Below are 25,531 nucleotides of genomic sequence, written 5' to 3'. Positions count from 1 at the left end.
TATACACTAAAGGCCCTGTATGATCAATCATACAATTATTAAAAAATTGGTTAATAAAACAAGAGACATGTTTGTAGATTTAGGGGACATGAAAACATGCAGGATCACAACAGGCACAAAAGCGTCCCAGCAAATGCCTCCACACATGTTATAGAGGCAGAAGTTCTCAAACAGAGATAACAGAAGACAAGGCACAGTAGCTGATGCAAGTCACAATGAGGAACGCAGTGAGAAAACTGTCCTAATGCGTATGAACAGTGGCTTTCCAACCTGTGGGGGGTGGGTGATCATGAGCTGGGTTTCTCCTTGCTTGTCTCGGCTGAACACAAGCTTCCCCAATAGCATGTCAAGGACGAAATTCTGTGAGAAATTATGGGTGGTGGGAACAATTAAAAGGACCAGTTCATCATTGAAGAAAAAAAAAAAAACATGCAAATTATATGAGAATTGAAAGGCTAGCATTCAGAGAGCACCATCTCACTGCTCTCATTATCTGGAATTAAACACACAATGTTCAGTGCATATGCATACGTAAGGATTTTAAAATTCGATACAAACAATTTATGCAGTGAGGGAGATTGGAAGGGAAATGTGATATTTATGATTAAAAGCAGCTGTGAAATGTGCATTCTTGGTTAACAGCAAACTTGAGGACAACTTTTGGAGTGTGTCTAATACAACATGTGCATGCATATTATACCAAGTGTATACCAATAAAAGTGTGCTTGTACTTTCATATAACACTGAAAGCGCCTTCCAACACAGAGCAAGAAGTCTATTTCAGAAGTGCTGACAAATGAAGGCAGCACCAGGATAACACGGGTGGATTTTGTGTGTTTTTAGGTAAGCTCATGGGTCAGGCAATTATCACTCAAAAATGCTGGCTAATGCAATAAAACCATAACCTGCAAGTGCACCCAAAAGTGTGTGAAATGAATGGGGGGCTATTCCAAGCCTAGCCTACTCACTGAGCTGGAAATACTTGGATTCACCCCTGTGACATTGCCCTAAGGCAGTGCTGTCCAACTTCTACGGTGCCGAGGGCCGGAATTTCTCTAGCATACATGGTGGAGGGCCGCTAATGGAAGCCAGTTTTGACCACTCCCCTTTTTGAAACCACACCCACTTCAAACCACACCTATTTTATCACAATGGTGGTAGCACAGCAAAATCCCAAATGCTTGGTCCTTACTGTGGGGATATCAACCATCATTCATATGTGAAAGAATTATGTCATATTAAGATATACCCTTAAATTCCATATGCCTCCTCCTCCCCTGTGGATAGCAGAGCAACCCCCAGTACATAATTACACACCTTTGGGACCATTTAATGGCTATTTCCAACTGCTAACAAACTCCCACAACAAACCCCTGCCAGGTTCACCTCCCACAAGCAGCATAGGGCAAGCAGAGTATGGCACACACAGGCAGCACTCTGCCTGTCCTATGCTGTCTGTGTGTGCCATACTCTGCCTGTCCTATGCTGTCTGTGTGTGCCATACTCTGCCTTCCCTACCCTGCCTGTGTGTGCCATACTCTGCCTGCCCTACCCTGCCTGTGTGTGCCATACTCTGCCTTCCCTACCCTGCCTGTGTGTGCCATACTCTGCCTGCCCTACCCTGCCTGTGTATGCCATATTCTGTCTTCCCTATGCTGTCTGTGTGTGCCATACTCTGCCTGCCCTACCCTGCCTGTGTGTGCCATACTCTGCCTGCCCTACCCTTCCTGTGTGTGCCATACTCTGCCTGCCCTACCCTTCCTGTTTGTGCCATACTCTGCCTGCCCTACCCTTCCTGTGTGTGCCATACCCTCCCTGACCTATGCTGCCTGTGTGTGCCATACTCTACCTGCCCTATGCTGGCTGTATGTGCCATACTCTACCTGCCCTATGCTGGCTGTATGTGCCTACAGTACCTGTCTGAGGTGTGAAGAAGTGAACAATGGGAGTGATTACAGCCTGAGCCTGAGGTGTGAACACTGCAGGGGATGAACAATGCAGGTATTAAAAGGTGTGAAAAACACAGGGGATTACATTTTTAAACAATACAGGGGGATTACAGCCTGAATCTGAGGTGAGAACCATGGAGGGGGCCAGTTAATCTCAGTACTGATACCATTTAATGCTTACTCAAAGGTAAGTCATCAAAGCAGCCAGACAGGTGGGGGGCCACACAGAGGGGGGTCGCGGGCCGCATGCGGCCCGCGGGCCGCCAGTTGGACAGCACTGCCCTAAGGTAAGGAGCACATGGGGCAAATCCACTATTCTCCACCTGCATTTTGTAGGATAGCAGATCCACTCCTATTCACTCCTTTGTGTAGTGCCAGTTACAGGCATGGCGTAGTTATCAATATGAATCTATGTACTGAGTGTATACTAATTAACCGAAAAGGTTAGGAAGGGAAAAGGACAGAAATGAAAGAAAGTAAATGCTAGAAGACAGATACTAAAATCTTTTGCATGAAAGTCAGTAAGGAGATGCAGATGAATACAGAGGGAATTGATGGAAAGCAATGTAGTGGAACTTAAAAATAATGTACACACACATTTTAACTTTTAAAATCCTCCGTAAGAGATATAATTTAAAAGTTCTTGACACAAAATATGAAAATTTAATGCTGCTGAAGAAGTGATCAGTAAATTAATTCAAGCCAAATTAAATTGTACTGTGCATATATAAAAAACAAAATTAAGCCATGACATAAAACATAATGCACCTATACAAAAGCAGATTTTTTTAGTGGCTCTCATTTTGAGCCACAAAAGACGACAAGAGTACAGGTGTGCATTATAAAAAGTGAAAAAAGCAACTTTTGGCATAATATAGACTAGGACCGTGCTGTTTTCTTAATAAAGGTGTATAATTAAAATTACAATTTATGTATTTTGATAGGTCATCCCCAATGCTAAACAAGTTATTACAAGAGACTGGTGCACAAATTATTTAGCAAGGCAACAATTAAATGGTTTTATGAATGGAAAGCAGCAATGCACTACTGGAAGAAAAAACAAATAAGCTGTTTATAGCTGCCATGGCAGTAGCACTGCAGTTCTTGCACATACAACCCATACTTTTGGCGTTGGTAAATGCAGCATGCTAAAGTAGTTGTAAACATGAAGTCATGTGCTATTAAAGCATTTCCAGTTAAAGGATAAGATCAAATGCATATATCTGTGATGCTATGTTCGGTTCCAAGACATAGAATTGGGCCTATGCATCAAACCCAGTACCTACAGCAGTTGCAAAATGTAACAAAGCAGACACAGGCCAAAAATACCATTTCTATTCTGGTTCTTAACAAGTGTCTATAGCCCTCAACTAACCACAAGAATAGACAATTTCTTACCTCTACCAAAATTGATACAGCAGCATTGATAACAATAATGATGAGCATTTTAATACGCCACTCAAAGGGAACACAGACCAACTAGAAAAGAAAGAAATAAAAAATTCAGTGCATAAGGATACATTTTAACAAGTGGGCCTGCTCTTTTAAGGAGTTGGGCTTAATCTTGATTCATAGACTGACTCTGCAATTCAGGGTACCATAATATATTGCAGGGCTGTGGAGTCGGAGTCGAGGAGTCGGAGGCAATTTTGGGTACCTGGAGTCGGAAAAAAATGAACCGACTCCGACTCAATTTAAATGGGAATAAAAAAAAAAAATAAAGCAAGTTTAAATGTCCCAATTCACAACCAGTCATAATTAATTACTTCTCTGCTATAAGAATAAAGCCCAATGCACGCAGTGCATAAACGAACACGTTGAGCGACCTTGAAGCTTTTCATTGACTGTATGCTTCACTAAATGGGACCTAACGCACAGTTAAGGTGCGGCAGCTCCACTGCGTCGTGCGTTAAGTAAAAAAAATTTGCAGGACTAGAAATACTTGTATACATGAATGGAATGGGTAGTCAATAGTTTAAAGGAACAGTAACACAAAAGAATGAAAGTGTATAAAAGTAACTAAAATATAATCTGCTCCTCTGCAGTGTGTTTACTTCAGAAAATCTACTTTAGTTTATATAAATAAGCTGCTGCTGTGTAGTATGGGGGCAGCCATTCCTGCACCGGTACAGCTGGGGTGTTTGCTACAGAAACCCTACTATAGTTTATATAAATACCCCGCTGTGTAGCCCCGGGGGCAGCCATTCCTGCACTGGTACAGCTGGGGTGTTTGCTACAGTAACCCTACTATAGTTTATATAAATACCCCACTGTGTAGCCCCGGGGGCAGCCATTCCTGCACCAGTCAGCTGGGGTGTTTGCTACAGAAACCCCCGGGGCTACACAACGGGGTATTTATATAAACTATAGTAGGGTTTCTGTAGCAAACACCCCAGCTGTACCAGTGCAGGAATGGCTGCCCCCGGGGCTACACAGCGGGGTATTTATATAAACTATAGTAGGGTTTCTGTAGCAAACACCCCAGCTGTACCAGTGCAGGAATGGCTGCCCCCGGGGCTGCACAGCAACTTATTATATAAATTATAGTAGTGTTACCGTAGCAAACACACCAGTTTTACCAGTGCAGGGCAACAGTGCATTATATTTTTATTACTTTAAAGCTCTTTTATTTTTTGGTGTTATTGTTCCTTTAAGACTGAAGCTTTAAAACATTTGAAAAACTGCTGTAATTCAGCTGTAATGTTAGCTTAAACTTTAAACATGACTATGGGATTCGAGGGAAATCATTAGAAGTAGGAGTATAGATAAAATTGTCTATCAGTTTATTATCAGTTCAGTTGTGTTTTAAGTGCCCCTTCCCCTTCCTGGATGTATAAAATACATTAGCATATTAAAAACAGAGGAGTCGGAGTCGTGGAGTCGGAAGTATCAGAAACTGAGGAGTCTGAGAATTTATCTACCGACTCCACAGCCCTGATATATTGTGACTTATTGTATGTTTGGGTTGGCTCAACTTAAGGACAGACTACCTAGGACACTAAAGATGTAGAAGTACAACTCTCAGAAACTCACACAGGAAGGTTGCAATGGAACACTGGGGCTTGTCCCAAATATATAGTACAAGCAGTAATGCAGTCCACTCAGAAAGGCTTACTATATTAGCAGATAAAACATTTCTTCCTAAAACTAGCTACCAATTTGTAATTCATTTCTAGGTAAGTATGGACCAGGTATTTCCCATTCAGACAAAAAGGGAATGTAATGGTCAGTGGATATAAGTGTTTTGATCACTGCATCGTATACTCTGAGCAGTCCAGTGATCTGAGCAATCAATTCTGAGCAAACATTATAGCTATAACTGCTGCATGATATAGACCTAAAGAAATGAAATAGGAGAAGAATTTCAACTACACATTACTAGCTTTTATTGAGTACAGCAATGCACATGTATGTTACAGTATGTTACCGTATGTTTGTTATTTATTTATTTTTTTTGTAATATGTTTAGCCCTACATATACACATAAACACTAACCTCAAAGAAATCATCAACCGGTGTAATGGGATACAGCATGAAGAATAATATTAGGATGTACAGACCCAACACAGATACAACAAAAAACCCTGTAAGAGAGAGAGGGAGAGAGAGAGAGAGAGAGAGAGAAAAATGAGATACACAAGATGAATAAACTTGCTGCCCAGACATTCATTTTTTAAGCCATTATGTGCAGCAACAGAGTGGATTAAAGGATACCTGTTAGACCTGAAACTCAAAAACCAGGAAAAGCAAACAAAAGGGCACAAGAATCGTTTTGTTAATCAAAAGAAACAATTAAACTGGCTATAAATGGATATGTCCACTTGATCTGTTAGTTTGCCAAACTAGAGAATCTGCCCAAATTCTCGATTCAGGTGGTGGGTCAAACCTGGCTGATTATTTTTAACGAGGGCTGCATTCACAGCCCAAGTTGTGACAAAGTCAGCAAATAGTACTGATCCCTCAGTCTTATCTATAGGTATGAGGAATACTTTGAAAAATATTTAGCACCAAAGCTAATGTTAATGCTGCTTAGCATATAGTTAAAAAAGCTGGATCAAAGAAACAACAAGGCAACACTACTAGAACTGTTCTAGCACACCTTGAGTCAACTGAGACCGTAGGCTGTTCAGTCCTAGGACCTCTTTCTTAACATGTGGCACTTAATCTTTGTCAAGGTGCATATTTTTTTTTATTGTAATATTTGTACGATGGTTGCAATATTAATGTATTTGAGAAAGTGTACAGTACCAATACACACTACATTAAATTATATGATATATACCAAACATTAAATACAACATAGTACCATTTATTTAAAGGAATACTGTCATGGAAAAACATGTTTTTTTTTTCCAAAACGCATCAGTTAATAGAGATTCTCCAACAGAATCCTGCATTGAAATTTGTTTTTCAAAAACAGATTTTTTATTTTTTTTTATATTTAATTTTGAAAGTTCACATGGGGCTAGCCATATTCTTCATTTCTCAGGGTGCCACAGCCATGTGAACGTGGCTTTGGTAAACTTCAGTCACACTTTACTGCTGAGCTGCAAGTTGGACTGATGTCACCCCACTCCCAGCAGCCAATCAGCAAAACAATGGGAAGGAAGCAAGGTAGCAGCTCCCAGTAGATATCAGAATAGCCCTCAATAGTTAGAAATTGCGACTCCTCCAGTTACATGGGAGTAGGAAAAAAATAAGTTACTTGAAAGCAGTTCTATTGTGTAGCACTGCCTCCTTCTGAAAGCTCAGACTCAGGCACAATGCACTGAGATGGTGCCTGCACACCAATATTACAACTAAAAAAACAGTGTAATTTAGAAATAAAAATGATACCATAAAAATCATGACAGAATCCCTTTAAAGAAGAAACAAAAACGTCTGCATTCTTCTTTACAAGCATCTTATTGCGAGTTTAAACCTCTCTCAGCAAACATTTTACAATGAAGAGGCTTTGTATACAGTGGGCCCTCAAAGAAAGAGGCAGTATGACTATAAGGTATATAATTATCAGTGAATAACATTAGAAACATACAGTTTTTGTAGCTGGGCTGTCTAAATGGCTTTCCTTTGGAAAACACGATTGCCACTATGAGGTACTGGAAGCTGGAGACATAGAAAAGTGTTGTGTTTTCGTAATTCTTGATGTTGTGCTCATCAGTATGGTTGTCATAGTGTAGATCAGCAGACACATTGCACACACTGTCGAAAGAAAAAAAAAAAAAATCACACTGGAGATTTGCATTTACAATAGAAACAGAGGACAGATAAGCATATTCAAATCACTGTAGAGCTTTGCCAGAGATCATAGAATCTATGACCTGTGGATAAATGGACCAAATCAACATAGATAGTAGCTCTGAGGCATTTCTGGGTGTAAAAGCATAAAACTCATAAAGCAGGGTTCTTGTTAAGCATAAGGCAAAGCGTCAGCCATAAAAATACACCTTGCACAATTTTCATTTTGGGGTCTTTACATGCCACATACTTTTGTAAGCCTTTGCACATGGCGAATCAAATTTTTAAGAAGACCTTTGGCATTCTTAGATAACATGCAGTAAAACTCTGAGTCAATATGTACCCATTTTTAATTTGTTAGTAAAGTTAGTCTACCCCCCCCCCCCCCCATCAAAATAAGGGTTTCTAAGGTCAATTTACTGCTTGTTTTGGTTACTTCCAAATTTTGCTTATTTCTGATGGGGTGCTTTTGAAAATATGCTATGTTTTTAGGTATTTACATAAAACTATACATACTTAGTGTGACACACAGACAAAAAAAAGTTTGTTTATGTGTTTATATTTACAAAACATTACACAGAAATCAATAGATAACGTCTGCGTATTAGTGTACTGATAGCACCATTTCAGTGAGATTTCGGAGACCTCTGGCCCCTTAATCAAGCCTTGGGTATAAATTCACTTAATAGACTAGGTCATTAGATAGGTTAAGCAATACAGGAAACTATATGAAGCATTATCAGTTATTAAGTTACCATAAACATTTAACAATCACCCCTATTGGTAATAAAACAATTTACAACTAAATCATAATACTAATTTTCACATATCTAATTTTCACCAATAACCTCTATCATTCACGATTATTCAAATTAAAAGAGATACAAAACATAGAAAAATAAGGGAAAAGTCAACACAATTTGTTCACGATCATATTTGTGTTTCAGGGTTTAGTTCTCTTTAAACAAACTTTAGACAACCTGAGAACAGAAGCTGGCCTTTTTTCACATGCTTAAATTGTTTATATGCAAGTTATGTTTCAGGTATAGTTCGGGATTTAGCTGAAATCTGGAATATTAAGTATTAGGTTGAATCTGAAAAAAAGTTAATTTGGTGCATCCCTATGTATATATTACAAGTTTAGGTCAGTTTAAGACAATGGGAATCTGATTGGTGACTTACTTTGAATTAGGAATCCACACTTCATACCAGGGCTGTTCTTTGACCCAAAGGAAAGCCCAGGTCTGAAACCCAAGGCAGATGAGGATTTGAGATAAGACAGAAAAAAGCAGGGGTCCTGAGATAAGACCAGAGGGAGGTCTTTGTGCCACCAGTACCTTCCAGGCAGGGTTCAAACTCACTGCAATTAAAGTTCATAAAAAATTTAAAAAAAAAAAAATTTTTTTTAGGAAGGTAATGTTAGTCGGTAAAGTTTCTCACAATCTTATCCCATGGGACAAGCAATCCTGAAACAACATTTTCAAGAAATGCAACAGAATGTATTGTGCACTCAGTCCTTTTAAAACAAATTACTTTGTAGCTACACAGAGTAAATAAATTCTGAATGTTCCCATAAAGATGCTATGTGAATGTTATGTGTTATGGTCCTGGTAGCAAGGTGATATAAAGGAAAAATGTGCTCATAAACAGCTGTAAATTCTGAAGCTTAAATAAAAGGCTGCACGCACACTGCCAGCACCATACCACATGAAGGGAAAAAGAGAAAATAAGCATGAAAGACAAGTATGGTATACTTTAAATGTGAAGAATGTTAAAGCTCTGTTAGTGTGGCACTACACAGATAATGACGATATATTTCTATCTCATTACATATCTCATTACATTCCCAGCATTAAACTAAAGACTAGGGACGCACCAAATTCGGTTCGGTATTCAGCCAGGATTCAGCTATTTTTGGTTGGGTTCAGTTTTGGCCGAATCCACAGTCCTGGCCAAACCAAATCCGAATTAGCATATGCTAATTAGCATCCAGAAGGGTAAAATGATAGGGGAAACATTTTCACCACGTGCGTCGATTTTTAACCCTTCCTGGTCCTAATTATCATTATGCTAATTAGGATTCGGTCCGGTATGCATCCGAATCCGTTGGGTTGGGTTCGGCTGAACCCAAAAAAGTGGGTTCGGTGCATCTCTACTAAAGACAACTATGACCTTGCACTTTTCTGCAGAATTGTGCCTGCTTTAGAGAGATACTTATGTTGGCATAGATTCGTGTTATCACACTGAACAGATTATGAAAAAATCTAGGGAGTTTTCTGGCTATAACCGACTATGCCCAAAAGACATCCCATACTGACTCATCCCCTCACCTAATGAGTGGATATGTATGGGCACCATTATTTGTGACCAGAAAGCCAACCAAACTACAGTGGCTTAGGCAAACTGCAGCCCAAAAATATCGTCAAGAGCCCAGTCAATTAAGAATTATTCAGCTCTTGGGGAAATAAAACAATGAATACATGGAAATTAACATACAGAAGTGGAAAGCCTGTGAAATCAACCATGTAGGCGCTCATGACAAGTTAATGTATTAGAACATGGATTTATCAAGATCCAGTCTATTTATTGAACACTTACTTGTAAAGACAACAATAAGTATGATTGCCAGGTCAATAAAGAGAAACTGGAAGTCCCCTAAGTTGCTGAGGATCTAGAAGGCAGGAAAATGGCACACGCTTTTAATAACATAACAGTGCTGAACACATTATCAATGTATTATTCTAGTATCTGCACTATGAAGTTTTATTTAAAGTTCAGCAACATCAAAAAAAACAAAAAACATTTTTATTCATTAAAATATAATGTTACCTTTGCTGGATGTTAACTTCATAGGCTCGAACACAGTTTAAATAAAGCCATTAAAGTTTAAAAAGGGAAATATGGCACACATTTACATAGAAAATAGAATTACAGAGCTAAAATCTCTTAAATAAAACAGAACATTTATTGCAGAGAAATTATTTTATATATTCTTTTAAAAAGAAAATGTTTTTCAACACGCTTTAAATATAGCATATACACATAAAAACTCGCTTGAAATATGGTTGTATTTAGGTCTATACAAGTCTCTCTTATGTGTATTTTCCAGCTATATATATATATATACCTTGAGGTCACACTGCATTTTACATGGTACGACACAGGCTATGTTTGGCAGGTGCTACTTGTTACAGCAAACAAAATATATATATATACTTCACGGCCCTGATCAGTTCCCGATCAGTTAAGTGGAAAGCCCAATGGAATTGAAGTAATTATTAAACTATTAAAGTAACGGAGATTGACCCCTGGATGCCTGGCCAGGAAGCAAAGTCCACTAGCAATAATACCCTAAGCTAGACCAACAGGTACTGCAAATATGGTACGATACATATATGTGTTACAGCAGCACCCCTATCCCAAACAATATGGATGTATTATGGATATAATTGACCAAGGAATCTGGCAGGTTAAAAATACTGTATCTGCCAGTGCACTATATCTACTATTTTATGGTGCTTTGGCAGAAGCCATAGCTCCCTTTCCCTTCCTCCATGCAGTATATGGTACATGGTATCTGTCCTCTTTAGCCAGCGTGCTGATCAGTCAAATACCTACATGTATGGTCACAATTACTCAGACCACATAATTTATAAATCTATCACTTGTACAGGTTTAAAGCAGTAGCTTTGATAATAGGTAATAGATTAAGTAGGAAATACAGTAGTAGCTATTTTTCATAGCAAATGTTAATATGATATTCAATGGAGGATCTGCAAGTTGTGCAGATGTACACATAAAACATCACTATCACACACCATTAATATAAACGGATGGATTTACTTACAGAATAGAGCAGGGTAACTGAAAAGTACTGGATGAGACTGTACAGAGCCATAAATTTAAACACACAGAAAGATGTAATTAAAGCTGCACGCCCTTCCCTGTAAAACAAAGAACAGCCTCACATCAAACATTCCCACAAGACATCACTGTGCTCACACATATTTATGTCCCATTGTATTTTCCTGACTGACCCTTGAAAAAGTAACTATAGGCACACAATTATCCACAAGAATACCATTTTAAATCAGACCCTACTGCTCAAAGAATCTTGTAAAGGAAACCCAGTTTCCCTGCTACTATTTCCACTTTCAAGGAATAACCTACGGCCTATAGCTTAGCCACTGGAGTTTAAAGCACAACAATGGAAGTCACTGGTCACATCCCAACTACTGATTTTACCCTTATTGAGGCGGTGTTGTGCAGGGCCATCTAAGTAGCCTAGAAAGAGGCAGGGAATGAAGCCACAAAAAAGCCTGTAGAAATCCTGTCATTGGCATGGAAAGCATATGGTGTGCAAAGTTTAAGTATTTTGTGAGCAGAACTTTTGTATTAGCAGCATAAACACCAAAGAAAAATCCTCAGTATATATAAATATAAAAATTCCTAAAATGAGAAAAGTTGGTACAAATAAAAAGAGTTCTAGCCGTTTCCCTATAAGCCTCTATGTTTAATTGTGAATTCTGAAATTCTTCAGACGTTTAGCATTTACTGCAGATTTACTCAGCTATGCGGCTTTTTTTGCTATTCCAAAAGCATGTTAAAACTGAAATGAAGTCTTTAACTGTAGCAGCACAGGAAAATAAAGCAGCACGGCTGTAAATGCAGAATTTATGAAGAGCCATTAGGGAAATACATTTGCAGAGAGAGAATATACAATACCGGATAAGGTTTGGCACACAGGAAATGCTGGGAGTCCTAGAAGTGAAAGGTGACGCCACAGATGCTTCTAGCTCAGACAGTGATATTCCCCCATGGGCTCTCTTCAGTGCCTGCCAAGACACACAATTCATGTTATTCGACTGCCAATGGGTGAACTGGGAACTTTACCACAAACAGCTAATCTGGAATAAGGACCTAGTATGCAGATGTATACACAAAACAGTATCACACAAAAACAGTCCTATCAGTGTCCAGTCACAGCTGGGGGCCCTGAAAGAAGCAATGGTCCAGAATAAAAAACAAAAGGGTTTAGACTAAATGGGTGGGCACCTAGGCAGATCAGGACAGTGACATATTATTTGAGTAGGTTTTTTTTTCCAACTTGTGGCCCCACTTTACTTAGTTGGCAGGGAAGGCTGCAAGGCAGTGGGCTAATAACCTAGCCTCCCTGGGGAGGAGAAAACTGCAACTAAGTATGAGGCCCCATTATATTTTTATTTTTAATAGTGGCCCTGCTGCAGCCATAATCTCTTCAATGAATTACAATCCACAACTACTGCTGGCAGCCCCAGAAATCTTGAACTGTGGTTGATGATCCATGGGCATATAAAAAGTGACTAGTAAAGTCATTTCATAGCACATCACTTTCAGCTTGAATAGATTCTGTTCACCAATAATCAATTGCAGTGGAAATTAAGTATGGTGCAGACAATATTTAAATAAAGACACTGCAATCTAAACAACACTGCAACTGTGCACATGAACAAAGTGGTAAAAAAACAAAGGAAAACTAATGGATAATGGCCCAGGTGACCTAGAAAAACACATACTACTGTTATTAGTGCTACTTTGAGACAGACCAGTTGTAGCACCACAGAAGTTGAAGATAATGATTCTGGTTGGTACAGATAAGGTTAATAAGGTCCGGTCAGCAGCAGAGTAACCAAATGATCTCTAGAATTTGAGACAAAGGAAATATGGCACATTCCTTAGCACATTTTCCTTCCATAGGGCTAGGGATGGTCTCTTCTCCGGATAAGAGATACGACAAAGTAAATGAGGAGGAGGAAAATAACTATAAACTGCAAAAGAATTGGGAATATATTTCTCTTTGGATCCTGGCCTCCTACAATGCTAATATTTGGTAACCATACAGGTAAAGTTATTAAGCCTTAGGTGTCAGATGCACTATCCAGTACTTTATGTATTGATGTTGTGTATATTATGCCTTATTTAATACAGTAGCAGTTGCAGAAAGCAAGTGTGAATTCAGTCTCTACACTCATTTTTGGGTTAAAGAAACATAACTATGTGGTTTCACATATTTTACCTCTATTTTAAATTGCAGATGTTGGAATAAAATGCAAACAATCAAGTCTAAGCACTATGTGGTCAAGATATTTTTTATATTAAAGAAAACACACACTCAATATTAAAACAGTACCTTGTGCAGGGGATGGGGTGGAGGTTATTTTGGCTCTTCTGTGGAACTAAGTTTTGGTATACAGGTATGGCATCTCTTTTCCACAAATCCAGAAAGGTCTGAATTATGGGAAGGCCATCTCCCCTACTGTCCATTACTATATACACATAGTTACAGCAGATACAAACACAATTTTTTGTAAAGTAAAATACTTACACCACAATCATTTGCTCCATCTCCGCACATCCCAACATAATAACTATAACAGGAAACAAAGTTATTTTAGAACTTTCTATAGTAATACTGTAAATAAATAAAAAAAGAGAAGGACATTAAAAAACAAATCTCCTGCTCCTTTCCTTTGCTTTCTTGTGCAGAGTGAAGCCTCGCCCCCACTTCCTGTTCAGTTCCCTCATCACTTGGCCTACTGTAGTTGAAGTGGAGAGCCTTCTACGCATGCCTGGAGGTAGCAGCAGCCAGTCTGTGAATGGGCAGGTTGTTTTTTTTTTTTTTGATGAGGACACTGAACAGGAAGTGGGGGCAGGGCTTCACTCTGCACAAGGAAGCAAAGGAAACAAGCAGGAGATTTCAACTTGTAACTCAGGAGCCAGGTCTGACTGAATGCAGGGACAAAGGTAGGTAATTCTGGAGGCTGTTTAGAGTAATTTTACAGATCGAAGAAAAAAAAAAAAAGGTTTACTTATTATTAAACTACCTTAAAGGACATGGAAAGGCAAAGTCACTTGGGGGAGCCAAAATGTTAGGCACCCCCAAGTGACTTTAATCACCTACCTTTTAACCCAGGCTGGTGCCCCTGTTGGGAGAGAACAGCACCAGCCCGGGGTACCTGCATCGCTTCCTCCTTCCTGTATTGCCGCGCGCGCATGCACAGTAGAGTGAAAAGCCGAACTTTAACAGAGAAGTCGGCTTTTCACTTTAATGCGCATGCGCCTAACTCGCAGTCACAGCTTAACGAAGCAGGAAGGAGGAAGCGATGTGCTACAGGTACCCCGGGCTGGTGCTGTTTTCTCCTAACAGGGTCACCTGCCCGGAGTACAAGGTAAGCAATTAAAGTCACTTGGGGGTGCCTAACATTTTGGCACCCCCAAGTGACTTTGCCTTTCCTTGTCCTTTAAAGGGATTCGGTCTTGATTTTTATGGTGTACTTTTATTTCTAAATTACACTTTTCATATAGCAAAAAAAAAAAAAAACACTCTACCTGTTTTTTTTTTTTTTAGTTGTAATAGTGGTGTGTAAGCAGCCATCTCAGTGAATTGTGAGTCTGAGCTTTCAGAAGAAGTCAGTGCTACACATTAAAACGGCCTTCAGATAACCTATTGTTTTTTCTACTCCCATGTAACTGGAGGAGTCATGAGCAGGACTTGGATTTTTTACTATTGAGAGCTATTTGATCTATCACTTGTAGAAAAACAGGTGTCAGGAAGCTGCTATCTTGCTATCTTCCCATTGTTCTGCTGATCGTCTGCTGGGGGGGAAAGGGAGGGGGTGATATCTCTCCGACTTGCAGAGCAGCAGTAAAGTGTGACTGAAGTTTATCAGAGTACAAGTCACATGGCTGTGGCACCCTGGCAAATGAAGAACACGGCTAGCCCCATGTGGAATTTTAAAATTAAATAGAAAAAAACTGTTAGCACTTTAAAAAAAAAAAAAACGATTTCCATACAGGATTTCCAACTGATGCATTTTGGGAAAAAAAAAAAAAAAATGTTTTCCCATGACAGTATTCCTTTGACGTAGGTGTTCACCATAATCAATTCAGGCCCCACATTTTTACACTGTGTACCTACCCTAATGCAGTTATCAGGGCTTTTTTTTTTTTTTTTTTTTTTTAAAGATTCTTAAAAAAACCCACTTAGATAGACCTGCAGTGTTTCAGATAGCAAAAAGCAGTACGCTGAGCATGCATGAAATGCATCATAGATTTGCAATAAATGGTTATACTCACTCAACATTCTGCAACTCTTCTACCAACTGGGTTTTTTGATCAGGTGCCATACGTGCAAAAACCGTACCATGTAATACCAACTAAAAGAAAATTACAGGAGTAAGGAAAATGTGCACAGTTTCAAGAGCCACAAAAAAAAAAAAAAAAAACAACAAAGAAATGGCATTTACCTTGGGAACCAGATCAGGAAAATGCTCCAAGATGACTCCAAATGATTTGCCATTCATTGCAAAGTGATAATTGGCCACATAGTTGTCCTCTAGACTATCACTCACCACCTTAACAGGAATATCCTAAAACATGGGAAACAGACGATAAATTTCTTCATAAAACGTTGAATCCATTAGCTTGTAATTCATCCTACCAGACATAAAACACATTCACATACAAAGTACACCTACTATGCAGTTTGGAAAATTCAGCATAGAAAGTGATATAAGTATAATATAGGAGTATGTCTTTGCTGTAGATGAATTCCATTTGACATAAAGCAGCATATAAGTAAACAATATGAAATAAAAACAAATTTGTGTATTTTTGCAATTGTGTTTGTGCACACATATATGTATATTATTAGCCCAATGTATAACAATGTACACACAAGTTGCATCTAAGAAGCTTGCCTCACAGTGTGCGAAATGGTCATTTTCCTACAACACTCTTCATTTGCTATTGAATTAGTGTGGAGCTAAAGGCACATATAAGTACAGGGCTATATTAATACTAGGCAATACAGTGGCAAATCATAAGTCACCTATGTGTGGGTGGGATTTTAAGGATCCACTGCACCTATGCTTCCCAAATTAGGACCTATGTAAACCTGAAGCCAAAACTGCAAAATTTTGACTTTTTGGGGGGAATTTTTGCACAAAAATAAAGAAAATAGAAGTCATGATGAGAACTGACATCATCTCATTGTGACTTAATCTTAGTAGCCAGTAGGTACGCTTTTCAGTTAAAAAATTAAGGACTGAGTTTATTGAAGGAAATATATAAGTGTACTGAGTTATATTTAGTGCCTGTGTTCTTAGTGCACAGAAAGCTTTCAACTAAGGTTAATATTTGCCCCAGGTCAGCACTGGTTCTGGGAGGACCCAGGACCCATCAGGCTGCTGCATAACTTCAGCCACAACTTCTTTTTGTTTCTGAATTACACTGTTTACATAGCAAATAATTCACTCTAACATTTAAAATGTTATTCTTGAATCAACAAATGTATTTTTTTAGTTGTAATATTGGTGTGTAGGCAGCCTTCTCAGTGCATTGAGCCTGACTCTGAGCTTTCAGTAAGAGCCAGCGCTACACATTAGAACTGCTTTCAGGTAACCTATTGTTTCTCCTACTCCCATGTAACTGGAGGAGTCCCAAGCCAGACTTGGATTTCTTACTATTGAGTGCTATTCTGATATCTACTGGGAGCTGCTATCTTGATCCCTTTCCCATTGTTTTGCTGATCAGCAGCTGGGAGGGGAGGTGATATTGCACCAACTTGCAGCTCAGCAGCAAAGTGTGACTGACGTTTATCAGAGCACAGGTCACATGGTTGTGGTAATGAAAAACATGGCAAGCCCCATGTGAAATTTCAAAATTAAATATAAAAATAAATCTGTATGTGTTTTTGAAAAACGATTTCACTGCAGGATTCTGCTGGAGAAGCTCTATGAACTGATGCATTTTAAAGAAAAAAAACCAAACATATTGTCCCATGACAGTATTCCTTTAATCCTCATGAACTTTTGTGTCTGGCCCTAAAAGAATTCTACAGGAAAATGTCACTATTACTTTTATACAACCATTGATTTCCCTCTGCAATTGTTTCACTGCTGAAAAATCAAAAAGAAAGACATTAAAATACCTCTGAGTCAATAGTGTTTAAGCTGCTTCTTGGCAAGGAGTCTGCATAATGCCAGCTTATCGTGGCAACCCTGCCATCTTTGGGAGGTAGTGCTTCAGCTACAATGACCTTTTCCTGAGGTAGAATCATCCCACAGTCTCGTGCAACAGAAATTGCAGTCAACATGTTATCGCCTACGGGTCAAAGGAGGAAGAACATGCTTTTTGTTTTAATACTTTCTATGGTATTCATGTCCAAGTATTTGCTAAAGGAACATTACATGTAATAGCTTTTACACCAAAGCATTTGGTGTTACTAGTCTAAGTCCTCAACCTACAAAGTATTAACTGAAACAAATGTCATTGCTGTGATCACAAATAACAATATCAGCCTTTAACATGGCTTGTAATGGAACAAGATTAGCTCAACATTTATTTATTATATTTTTTTTTTTAAAAACATGGTCAATAGCAAAAATTTGGTCTTTTGTAGACTCACCTGTGACCATGACCGTACGGATGTTGGCGTTGCGTAGGTCTTCCAAAACCGATGGAGTTTCTTCTTTAAGTTTATTTTGCATAATTATTAACCCCAGAAAAGTCATGTTGCTTTCAATGGCATCTCTGTTATAAGAGTTTAAACCATGAAAGAGGGTTAAGTTGAAATGGTTCTTTAACAGAAAAGAATAGTTACCCACAAACAATACCTATGAAAACCTTAAGGGTCTTTTTGCCTTTGTGAGCATGTACGCTATACTATCACATATGAAGATGTAATTTGTGCATACTCCTTACATACAAAGGCTTACTGTTAAGTTCCCACTAAACACATTAAAAGGAGTTTTCCATAAAAACTTAGTATGCTGAAAACAGCAGTCTGTTAGTGTGCTGACATACAGCAGCTGAGCATACAGCAGCAAATCATTTATACGCACTAGCCAAAGAGGCATGGTTTGCATAATACATTATATAGAAAACTACTATCTCAGCCATTAAGAGTGACTCTAAGAAAACGAAGAAGGCACGTCAATCGAGATCTCATGGTCTGAATTTTAATTCATGATGAGATGTCATTCGTGCACATTGTATGCTGTACACAGCAGAATTCTAACAACAACTGCAACTTGCCTTCAGTTCTAGCTTTGTATTTTTTAAATTATCGAAGCTTTTTTGTCCTGTGTGTTCTAAGCTTGAAAACAATACAAGTTAAGCAGCAACCTCAGCCACTAGGAGTTGCTTTGAGAAGGAAAAAGAAGGGTACTTTATCAGGATCCCTATGCAAATGTAAATAATTTTTAACAATTTATAACTCCAGATTTTCCAACAAAACACAATTTTTTTAATATTAAAAATAGGACCCAATTAAACAAACGAGTCAAAAATATAATGTATGTTCATTTATTTATTGGGAAATGATCACATACATATTTGTATATGGCAAAAGTATGTGCAAATTTTCTATAGTAAGCAATGACTAATAACTGGTGTGACCCCCCCCCCCCCCCCCCCTGGACAGCATTAACCAACTAAATGTTAACTGTTGATCAGTCCTGCACATCAGCTTCAAGGACTTTTAGGCCATTCCATGCTGCTTTCCCACAATGTTCAGCACTTACATGAGCCCTGAGAGTACAGGCACATATGTAAGTATAAAATGCGCTTAATTCTGCACTTCCCTGAGATAGAATGCAGGAGAACGTCACCAAAGGGGAACGCTAAACAAATGCATGTGAGTACGAGCCCTTAGCACTCGGACATTAGGCTGGGTTTCTTTTAGACCTCCAGAAATATTTTTATACCTTTTCCAGACTACTTGCTCTATCTGTCCATTAATTGGCTGGTGTGACCTAATATGTATGTGTGCCTTGGCTTGTTTGCGTGCACTGTGAATTGTATGATCCGGGGGGTGGACCTTAGTACTTAAAATGGCAAATTTCTATTTAGGATTAGCCAATGGCACATACTGCTAAAAAGTACATTTTTATGAAAATGGTTTATTTAGATGAAGCAGGCCTTTGCATATAAGCTGCTTTATGCAATATTTTTTAAGAGACCTACATTGTTTGATTGTATAGATTGATTGAATAATATCAGACTTGGATAGTGAAAAGCCAGAAAACTAGCAGGGCCACACCTGATTATCATCCCACTGACTCTCTTTTCCCCTTAAAATCAACTGAGAATCCTAGGAGGTCACATCCTTTTGCTCAGCACAAATATGTAACTGGATCATTTTCCTCATATAAAAGAACAAGTATGATGTTTATGTAGAGCTGGGCGGTATGACCAAAAATTTATATCACGGTATTTTTCAAAATTATATCGGTATCGCGGTATTTGACGGTATATAAATAAAAAAAAATAAATAATAAATATTGGTGGCCCCCCACCCCCCCAACACCAACCCCCCCAACAACCCCAGCCCCCCCCAACACCAACCCCAACCCCCCCCAACACCAACCCCAACCCCCCCAACCCCAACCCCCCCAACACCAACCCCAACCCCAACCCCCCCCAACCCCAACCCCCCCCAACCCCAGCCACAACCCCCCAGCCCCCCCAACCCCAACCACCACAACCCCCCCAACCACAACCCCCCCAGCAGAACTTACCCAACTTGTGGTTCCTCCAGCTCCAGCGATGCGTCCTAGCGACGTCGCGTGCGCGCTGACGTCACATGCGCCCCGACGTCACGTACGCACGGGCGCAACCCGGAAGTAATAGGAGAAAAACAGCAGGAGGCGCGCATACCGGTATAGCGGTATGTTTAAAACTCATACCGTTTTTTTTTGTTTTTTTTAAACCGGTATACCGGTTAAACCGGTATACCGCCCAGCACTATGTTTATGACTCAATTGTTTAATTGGGTTCTCATTATCTTTTGGCCTTGCATGAATAACATCATTTTAGATGATACTTATGCAGAAATATTGAAAATTCTAAAGGGTTCACAAATTTTCAAATGCATCTGATAACCTCTCATGAACAGCCTAACACAAACAGCTTGACACACATCAATAATTTGCATACCTACTAATATTTTGGACTTTGTGCCATGAAATTTTAGACTCTAATTTTCGGTGTGCAAGTGCGATGACACGATATCCCTGCTTGGTGTATTCTTCTAATACACTAGCAAAATCATGCGGAACTGCAATTAAAAATAAAATTCTTAACACAATACAGAAGTTCTGCTAGGTTTGATGTTATGTAACTGCTACTGCTTTCTCATTCTAGCCCACATGCAAAAAGTTTGTGTACAGTGAAAAACATTATTTCAGTGTTGATAAACAAATATGACTACACAATTAATGGTAATGGGCAAGCTAGTTGTGGTCTTGTTCAACAAATATAACAAAGCAATATATGACAGCTACCTCTATTGTTACAGAGTAGAACAGCTATCATTATAGTGTTGAGTCTTTTGAACAAATTTTAAATGAAAATTTTCAGAAGGCGGGGCTGCCTATATATGCTGCCATATACAAGAAGAGTTTCCCCTCCAAATACTTTTTATGGTACTATTTCTTGCTATCTTTAAACCATGGTCCTACAAGTGAGGGTACAGCTTTGAGTATCAAACTTTTACACCAGTATTGTTATGTATTATATTAAACATTTTAACCTTTAAGTTTTTAACTAGCTAACACAGTACTACCAACCATTACCCGAGCACCCAGATGCAGGATGTTGCAAATTAGAAACAGAGAAGCTACGTACTGATCATCATTGCATTAAACAATTTTCTATTCAAGACTAGAAATATCAACTATTATACCCCTTTAAAAGTAATATATAAGGATTTTGGCATTTACATAAGAAATCCCTTACCACATAAGGGCAGACTTTTACAGTTGAGTAAAGTCTGCAGTGACATAATAATTTTTTTGCAAGTTTCAGTGAGAAATGTGACTAAAGTAACATTACAAAGCACCAATTAAGTGATGACATGAATAATAATAAATGTGACCAACATAGCCTGACTCATAGCAGCTAATGCAGGGCACTTACAGCAAGCTAAGTTAGCATCACCTTAACAACAACATGGGATGGCACAAAAAAAAGAAGATAATCCTATATGCACCTCTAAAGTAGACCTCCAGAGAAATACTGACAAATTACTGGTAAACATTAATGAAAGATACAATTTGTCATGTCACATTTGAAACAAATTACTGTGAGTGTGTGTATACAGAGTTTCACCTCCTCACCAGTTTCCTGTTTGCACAGACTGGCTATCACTTCAGGGGCCCCTTTCACATATGCATCCATCTTCTTTTCTCCCAGAATTCGAGCAACAACTGCCATGCGCTGCAGTGCTGAAGAGAAAGGAAACTGACGTACTATTCCAATTTCGTAAGTTGTCTGCAAAAGATAAAATACTTTATTAATATTATATATATATCTCCACTAACATAAAAGTAATTCATAATGTGTACAACATACAAGATGAAACTAAAAGCAGCTGCACTTTTACTTCTAGCTAATGTGATTTGATAACAGGCACAAACAAAAAATTGTGGAAAATATTCCCCATTTCTGCAGAACCACAGGCTTTCCGTACTCTTAAATAAGTATTCAAGGGAAATAAAAAATGACTGATAGTGCTCTAGCCGACAACAAAATGTAAATAGCAAACAACCTGCCCTGTACGTCTACATACTTCCTTTATTGCCAAATGAAGGATATCAAGGAGAACTAAAGAATTAAAAACAAAAAAATGGTTGTATTTTATACACAGAACATATAAAATCAGCACAGTAATTCAGTAGCCCTATATCCTCCATGTCAAATTTGTCCACAGGAGCTCCCCATCTTTGGTAACTGCATGTGCTCAAGTGTGCTCTGGGATGCTGTAAACCAAAGCTTTAAGGGTCCACAAAAAGGTAAAACCATTACAAGAAAATTACATCTGTCACAGCAGCTGATGTTTAGCTGCTTTGTTGTCCTCAAAGCAGCTAAAAGCAAGCCAGAATAGAAAAGAAGAAGGGGGGGATACTTGGGCATCTACTGAGGCAGAGGTCATCACTAAAGAGCTGCAGTAGCCGTGGGCTAGTACTGAAACCCAAATAAACATGTTGTAACTGTGAGTTTATAGACCATAAGCTTTTGTCTGTTTAAGTTTTTGTTTCTTAAAGCCAGTGATCCCCCAACCAGTGGCTCGTGAGCAACATCAACCCCTTGGATGTTGCTATCAGTGCCCCCCAAACCAGGTAGTTATTTTTGAATTCCTGACTTGGTGGCAAGTTTTGGTTGAATAAAAACAAGATTTACTATCAAATAAAGCCCCCTGTAAGCTGATAGTGTGCATTGAGGCTGCCTAACATTTATGATGCTTGTGTTGCTCTCCAAGTCTTTTTACATTTGACTGTGGCTCACGAGTAAGAAAGGTTGGGGACCCCTGCTTTAAGCTAAGCTGAACAGTTACCAACAAAACAGAATACATCTTCCCTGCCTCGTTCCAACATCCTATTAGCTATTATATGGGCTCTAGCATGTGCCCCAGGTCTGAAAGCAAGTATTGCACTGCTCAATGATTGCCCTCAGCCATACGAATTATTCTTATATTTTTTTCCTCCTGCTGAGCCCGCTACAGTTACACAAATACACAACAGCAGATTTGGATAGAGAACTTCTCTGTATATGTTGTTCAGCCATGTGGTGAAACTGGACAGCAGCATGCAGGGGCCAGTTCAACTTCCTGCACATTGTCCAGTCCTTCTGAATGGCTTGCAAACTGTTCAAAGAAAAGTTAAGTGCAAATCAGCTGCTGATTGAGGTAGACTCAACAGCAGGATAATACTTAATCAATGTATTAGTGTGGCACACAGGAGGACACTGATATGTTGCATTATAAAGGCAAAGGGAAAAGGAACAGTTATTAAAGTTGAAAGAAAGGTAAAAACTCAGTAAGCTTCATCAGAAAGGTCTATGTAAATACAGCCATAAGCACTCACAGAAATGCTGCACTGACTTCTCTAAAAAAAGATAAGTTGTGTCTGTTTTCCTCTGCCAGAAACACGCAGCTTTCAGCTCTCTCCTCTCTGCTGCTCCCCCCTCCCTCAAGAATGCTAACAACTCACTCCCCCGCTTAGGAATGTGGATCTAAACCAATCAGCAGGAAGCTGACTCATAGTCTTACTAACTGAGCATGTACACTGGCCTGGGTGTCTGTGCAGGAGTGAGGCATTATGGGAACTTTCTTTACGCAGCTCACTGTTTTTTCTTCCTGTTTGGCTACTGATCTTCTGAACGGGAGAAATATGGGGAGACTTAAGGGCACTATTGAGACAACTGAAGGTATGCCTGCAGCTTGAGATTAACTCTTTACTAGCCTTTCCTTCTCCTTTAAGGGGGAAGAGAGACAGAACAGCCAATGAAAAAGAGACAGAATAATAGAAAAGTATGAAGGGAGAGATTGCAGCATGTAAAAAGGTAAAAACAAAGGAAGATTTTTTTTTTTATAAAGAGAGAAGAAACAAGCATCTGAAATTGCAAGGTACATACAGATTATAAGTGGGAAGGCATGTGTCGGGCATATATTAGTTGTACTAAATATGGCCGAGAATATTGTGAAAATGTTTTACTAAGCTGTTTAAATAATCAGAATAATGGGTGTAAACAAAATGCATAAGTAGCTTTTTACCTTTTGGTGGGTAAGGTACACGCTCACCTGCGTGCACCCCAGGCTGGCACAATGGGGGGGCCTAACATTTTGGCATCCCCCAATGATTCCACCTTTCCTTCTTCTTTAAGTTAGGGTTTCCTTATTGCTATGAAATGTTTTCACTTTTAATTTATTTTTTTTAATTACTAATAGGGAAAGCAAATGACTGCACACCGATATGTAATATATTTATTACAATAAACCATCTGGAAGTGTGTTGCACACATACTGCGTAATCATGGAGACTGTTTACAGCTCATTTCCTTTCCAGCTGCTCTTGCCCAGAGCTTGCTGAACACTTAAGCCATGAACACACCCAGACCTATCAATATTGTTATCAAACCCCTCGTTCATTGGGATTTCTTGAAAAGCAGGTAGTCAAAAGGTTCTTTGCTATATTTTGGTTTGATTGGCTGCAAACAAACATTTTACTTTTGTACAATTTGAGGGAACCCTTAGGGCTAAGTCACAAGAGCTTCTCTCTCAGCCCAGTGTTTTTTCCATCAGGCTAAGAGAAGCAGATCCGCTTTCCTACGCTGCCGTGTGCCTGCACTGAAAACTACAGAATCCGCCTCACGTGGCGGAGCACAGAAACCAGTGCAATTAGCATCAGAAAATAATAATCAGCCCTGTAGCATCAGCTTATATGACAGATAAACCCTATTTTCTGCTTGATAATTTGCTATAACCCCTAAGCTTAGCAACAGCTGCTCAGAGCACTCTGACTATGAGTGTCACAGACACTTTCCAAGATGGGGAGCCCCAGTGGCAACTATAAAGACCTGGATCAGTACTGCTATTGAGATTCTGAAACTTTAGGCTGGTGCAGTATGCACAGTATATAAAATATGGTATTTTTAGCCATATTCATTTTTAGGGTTTAGTTCTTTAAGCTACAATAAGTTTTAAAAAGGCATATCAGAGGGCAATTTCGAAAATAATTTCTATTAATAACTGAACTGCTGAGCAATCCTGGACTATCTCTATTGCTGTGCCAGATCAGCGACTCTCCAGAGATCCTCAGATAAACTGATGAACTCACTCTCTGCAACCGTCCAGCAGTTCTTTGGCCCAAAAACAGCACCAGTGGTTACTGAAAGATTGCATGTGGGTGACCAAATGGGAAGGGAAAAAACAACTCTGCTCTTTACCAGTGCGGAATGTTTCTCCTATTAGATCATTACTTTTTCAGTGACATAAGTGCTTTTGCACAGAAAAAGGCTCTGCTGGTTTACAGGAAAACAGGCACGATTACAATATTCGTATGAAACAACAGGAAATGATCACAAGTCCATTGGCAGGTCATTTAGTACCAGAACACACAATGACTTTTACTGGTCGAAATAAAAGCTGTGGCAAAAGGCTAAGCATATTAGGGATTATCCATTATACACTGTTGTAGAATATGCTGGCATCATAATAATAAAATTATATCCTAGAAGGACTGTGCTCAAAACTTTAACCAGAAGAAACTTCAGTCTGGGCTGCATTACAGACACTCCTTGCCAACTTGCTTAAGCCACATGTAACAGCAGACCCATGTAACAGGCAGTGTACGCATACCAAACTGCTTTAACTTCTGCTGCCATCTGCTGGCCACTGTAACTACTGCAACTGTGCAGAGAGTGTAAATGTTTCATATAATGCATCATTAAAATGGCAAAACAAAGTAAAACTGAAGAAATCATTGTGTTCCTCTAGAATACGACAATCTTAATTTAATCCGCTT

General features: G+C 39.0%; 1 protein-coding gene across 3 annotated transcripts in view; it reads right to left on the bottom strand.

Annotated features, from left to right (window-relative positions):
* Positions 1–25,531, bottom strand: part of atp13a3 (ATPase type 13A3) — a 77,898-nt gene that overhangs the window by 3,027 nt on the left and 49,340 nt on the right. For 2 of the 3 annotated variants that reach the window (XM_031902119.1, XM_031902121.1), the window contains 15 exons: positions 21,347–21,500; positions 20,166–20,286; positions 17,635–17,759; positions 17,158–17,330; positions 15,473–15,595; positions 15,303–15,382; positions 13,552–13,594; positions 11,913–12,022; positions 11,035–11,131; positions 9,786–9,858; positions 8,370–8,547; positions 6,985–7,151; positions 5,445–5,533; positions 3,348–3,428; positions 271–360 (listed from right to left, as the gene is read on the bottom strand). In XM_031902119.1, the coding sequence (XP_031757979.1) occupies positions 271–360; positions 3,348–3,428; positions 5,445–5,533; positions 6,985–7,151; positions 8,370–8,547; positions 9,786–9,858; positions 11,035–11,131; positions 11,913–12,022; positions 13,552–13,594; positions 15,303–15,382; positions 15,473–15,595; positions 17,158–17,330; positions 17,635–17,759; positions 20,166–20,286; positions 21,347–21,500 (1,704 nt within the window). The remainder of the gene's footprint in view (positions 1–270; positions 361–3,347; positions 3,429–5,444; positions 5,534–6,984; positions 7,152–8,369; positions 8,548–9,785; positions 9,859–11,034; positions 11,132–11,912; positions 12,023–13,551; positions 13,595–15,302; positions 15,383–15,472; positions 15,596–17,157; positions 17,331–17,634; positions 17,760–20,165; positions 20,287–21,346; positions 21,501–25,531) is intronic. The other variant, XM_031902120.1, reaches the window with a different exon arrangement.

The sequence above is a fragment of the Xenopus tropicalis genome, chromosome 5 (genome assembly GCF_000004195.4).
Source record: "Xenopus tropicalis strain Nigerian chromosome 5, UCB_Xtro_10.0, whole genome shotgun sequence".
Classification (NCBI taxonomy): domain Eukaryota; kingdom Metazoa; phylum Chordata; class Amphibia; order Anura; family Pipidae; genus Xenopus; species Xenopus tropicalis.
The sequence above is the reverse complement of the archived record's forward strand: the minus strand, read 5'-3'. Positions and strand labels throughout refer to the sequence as shown.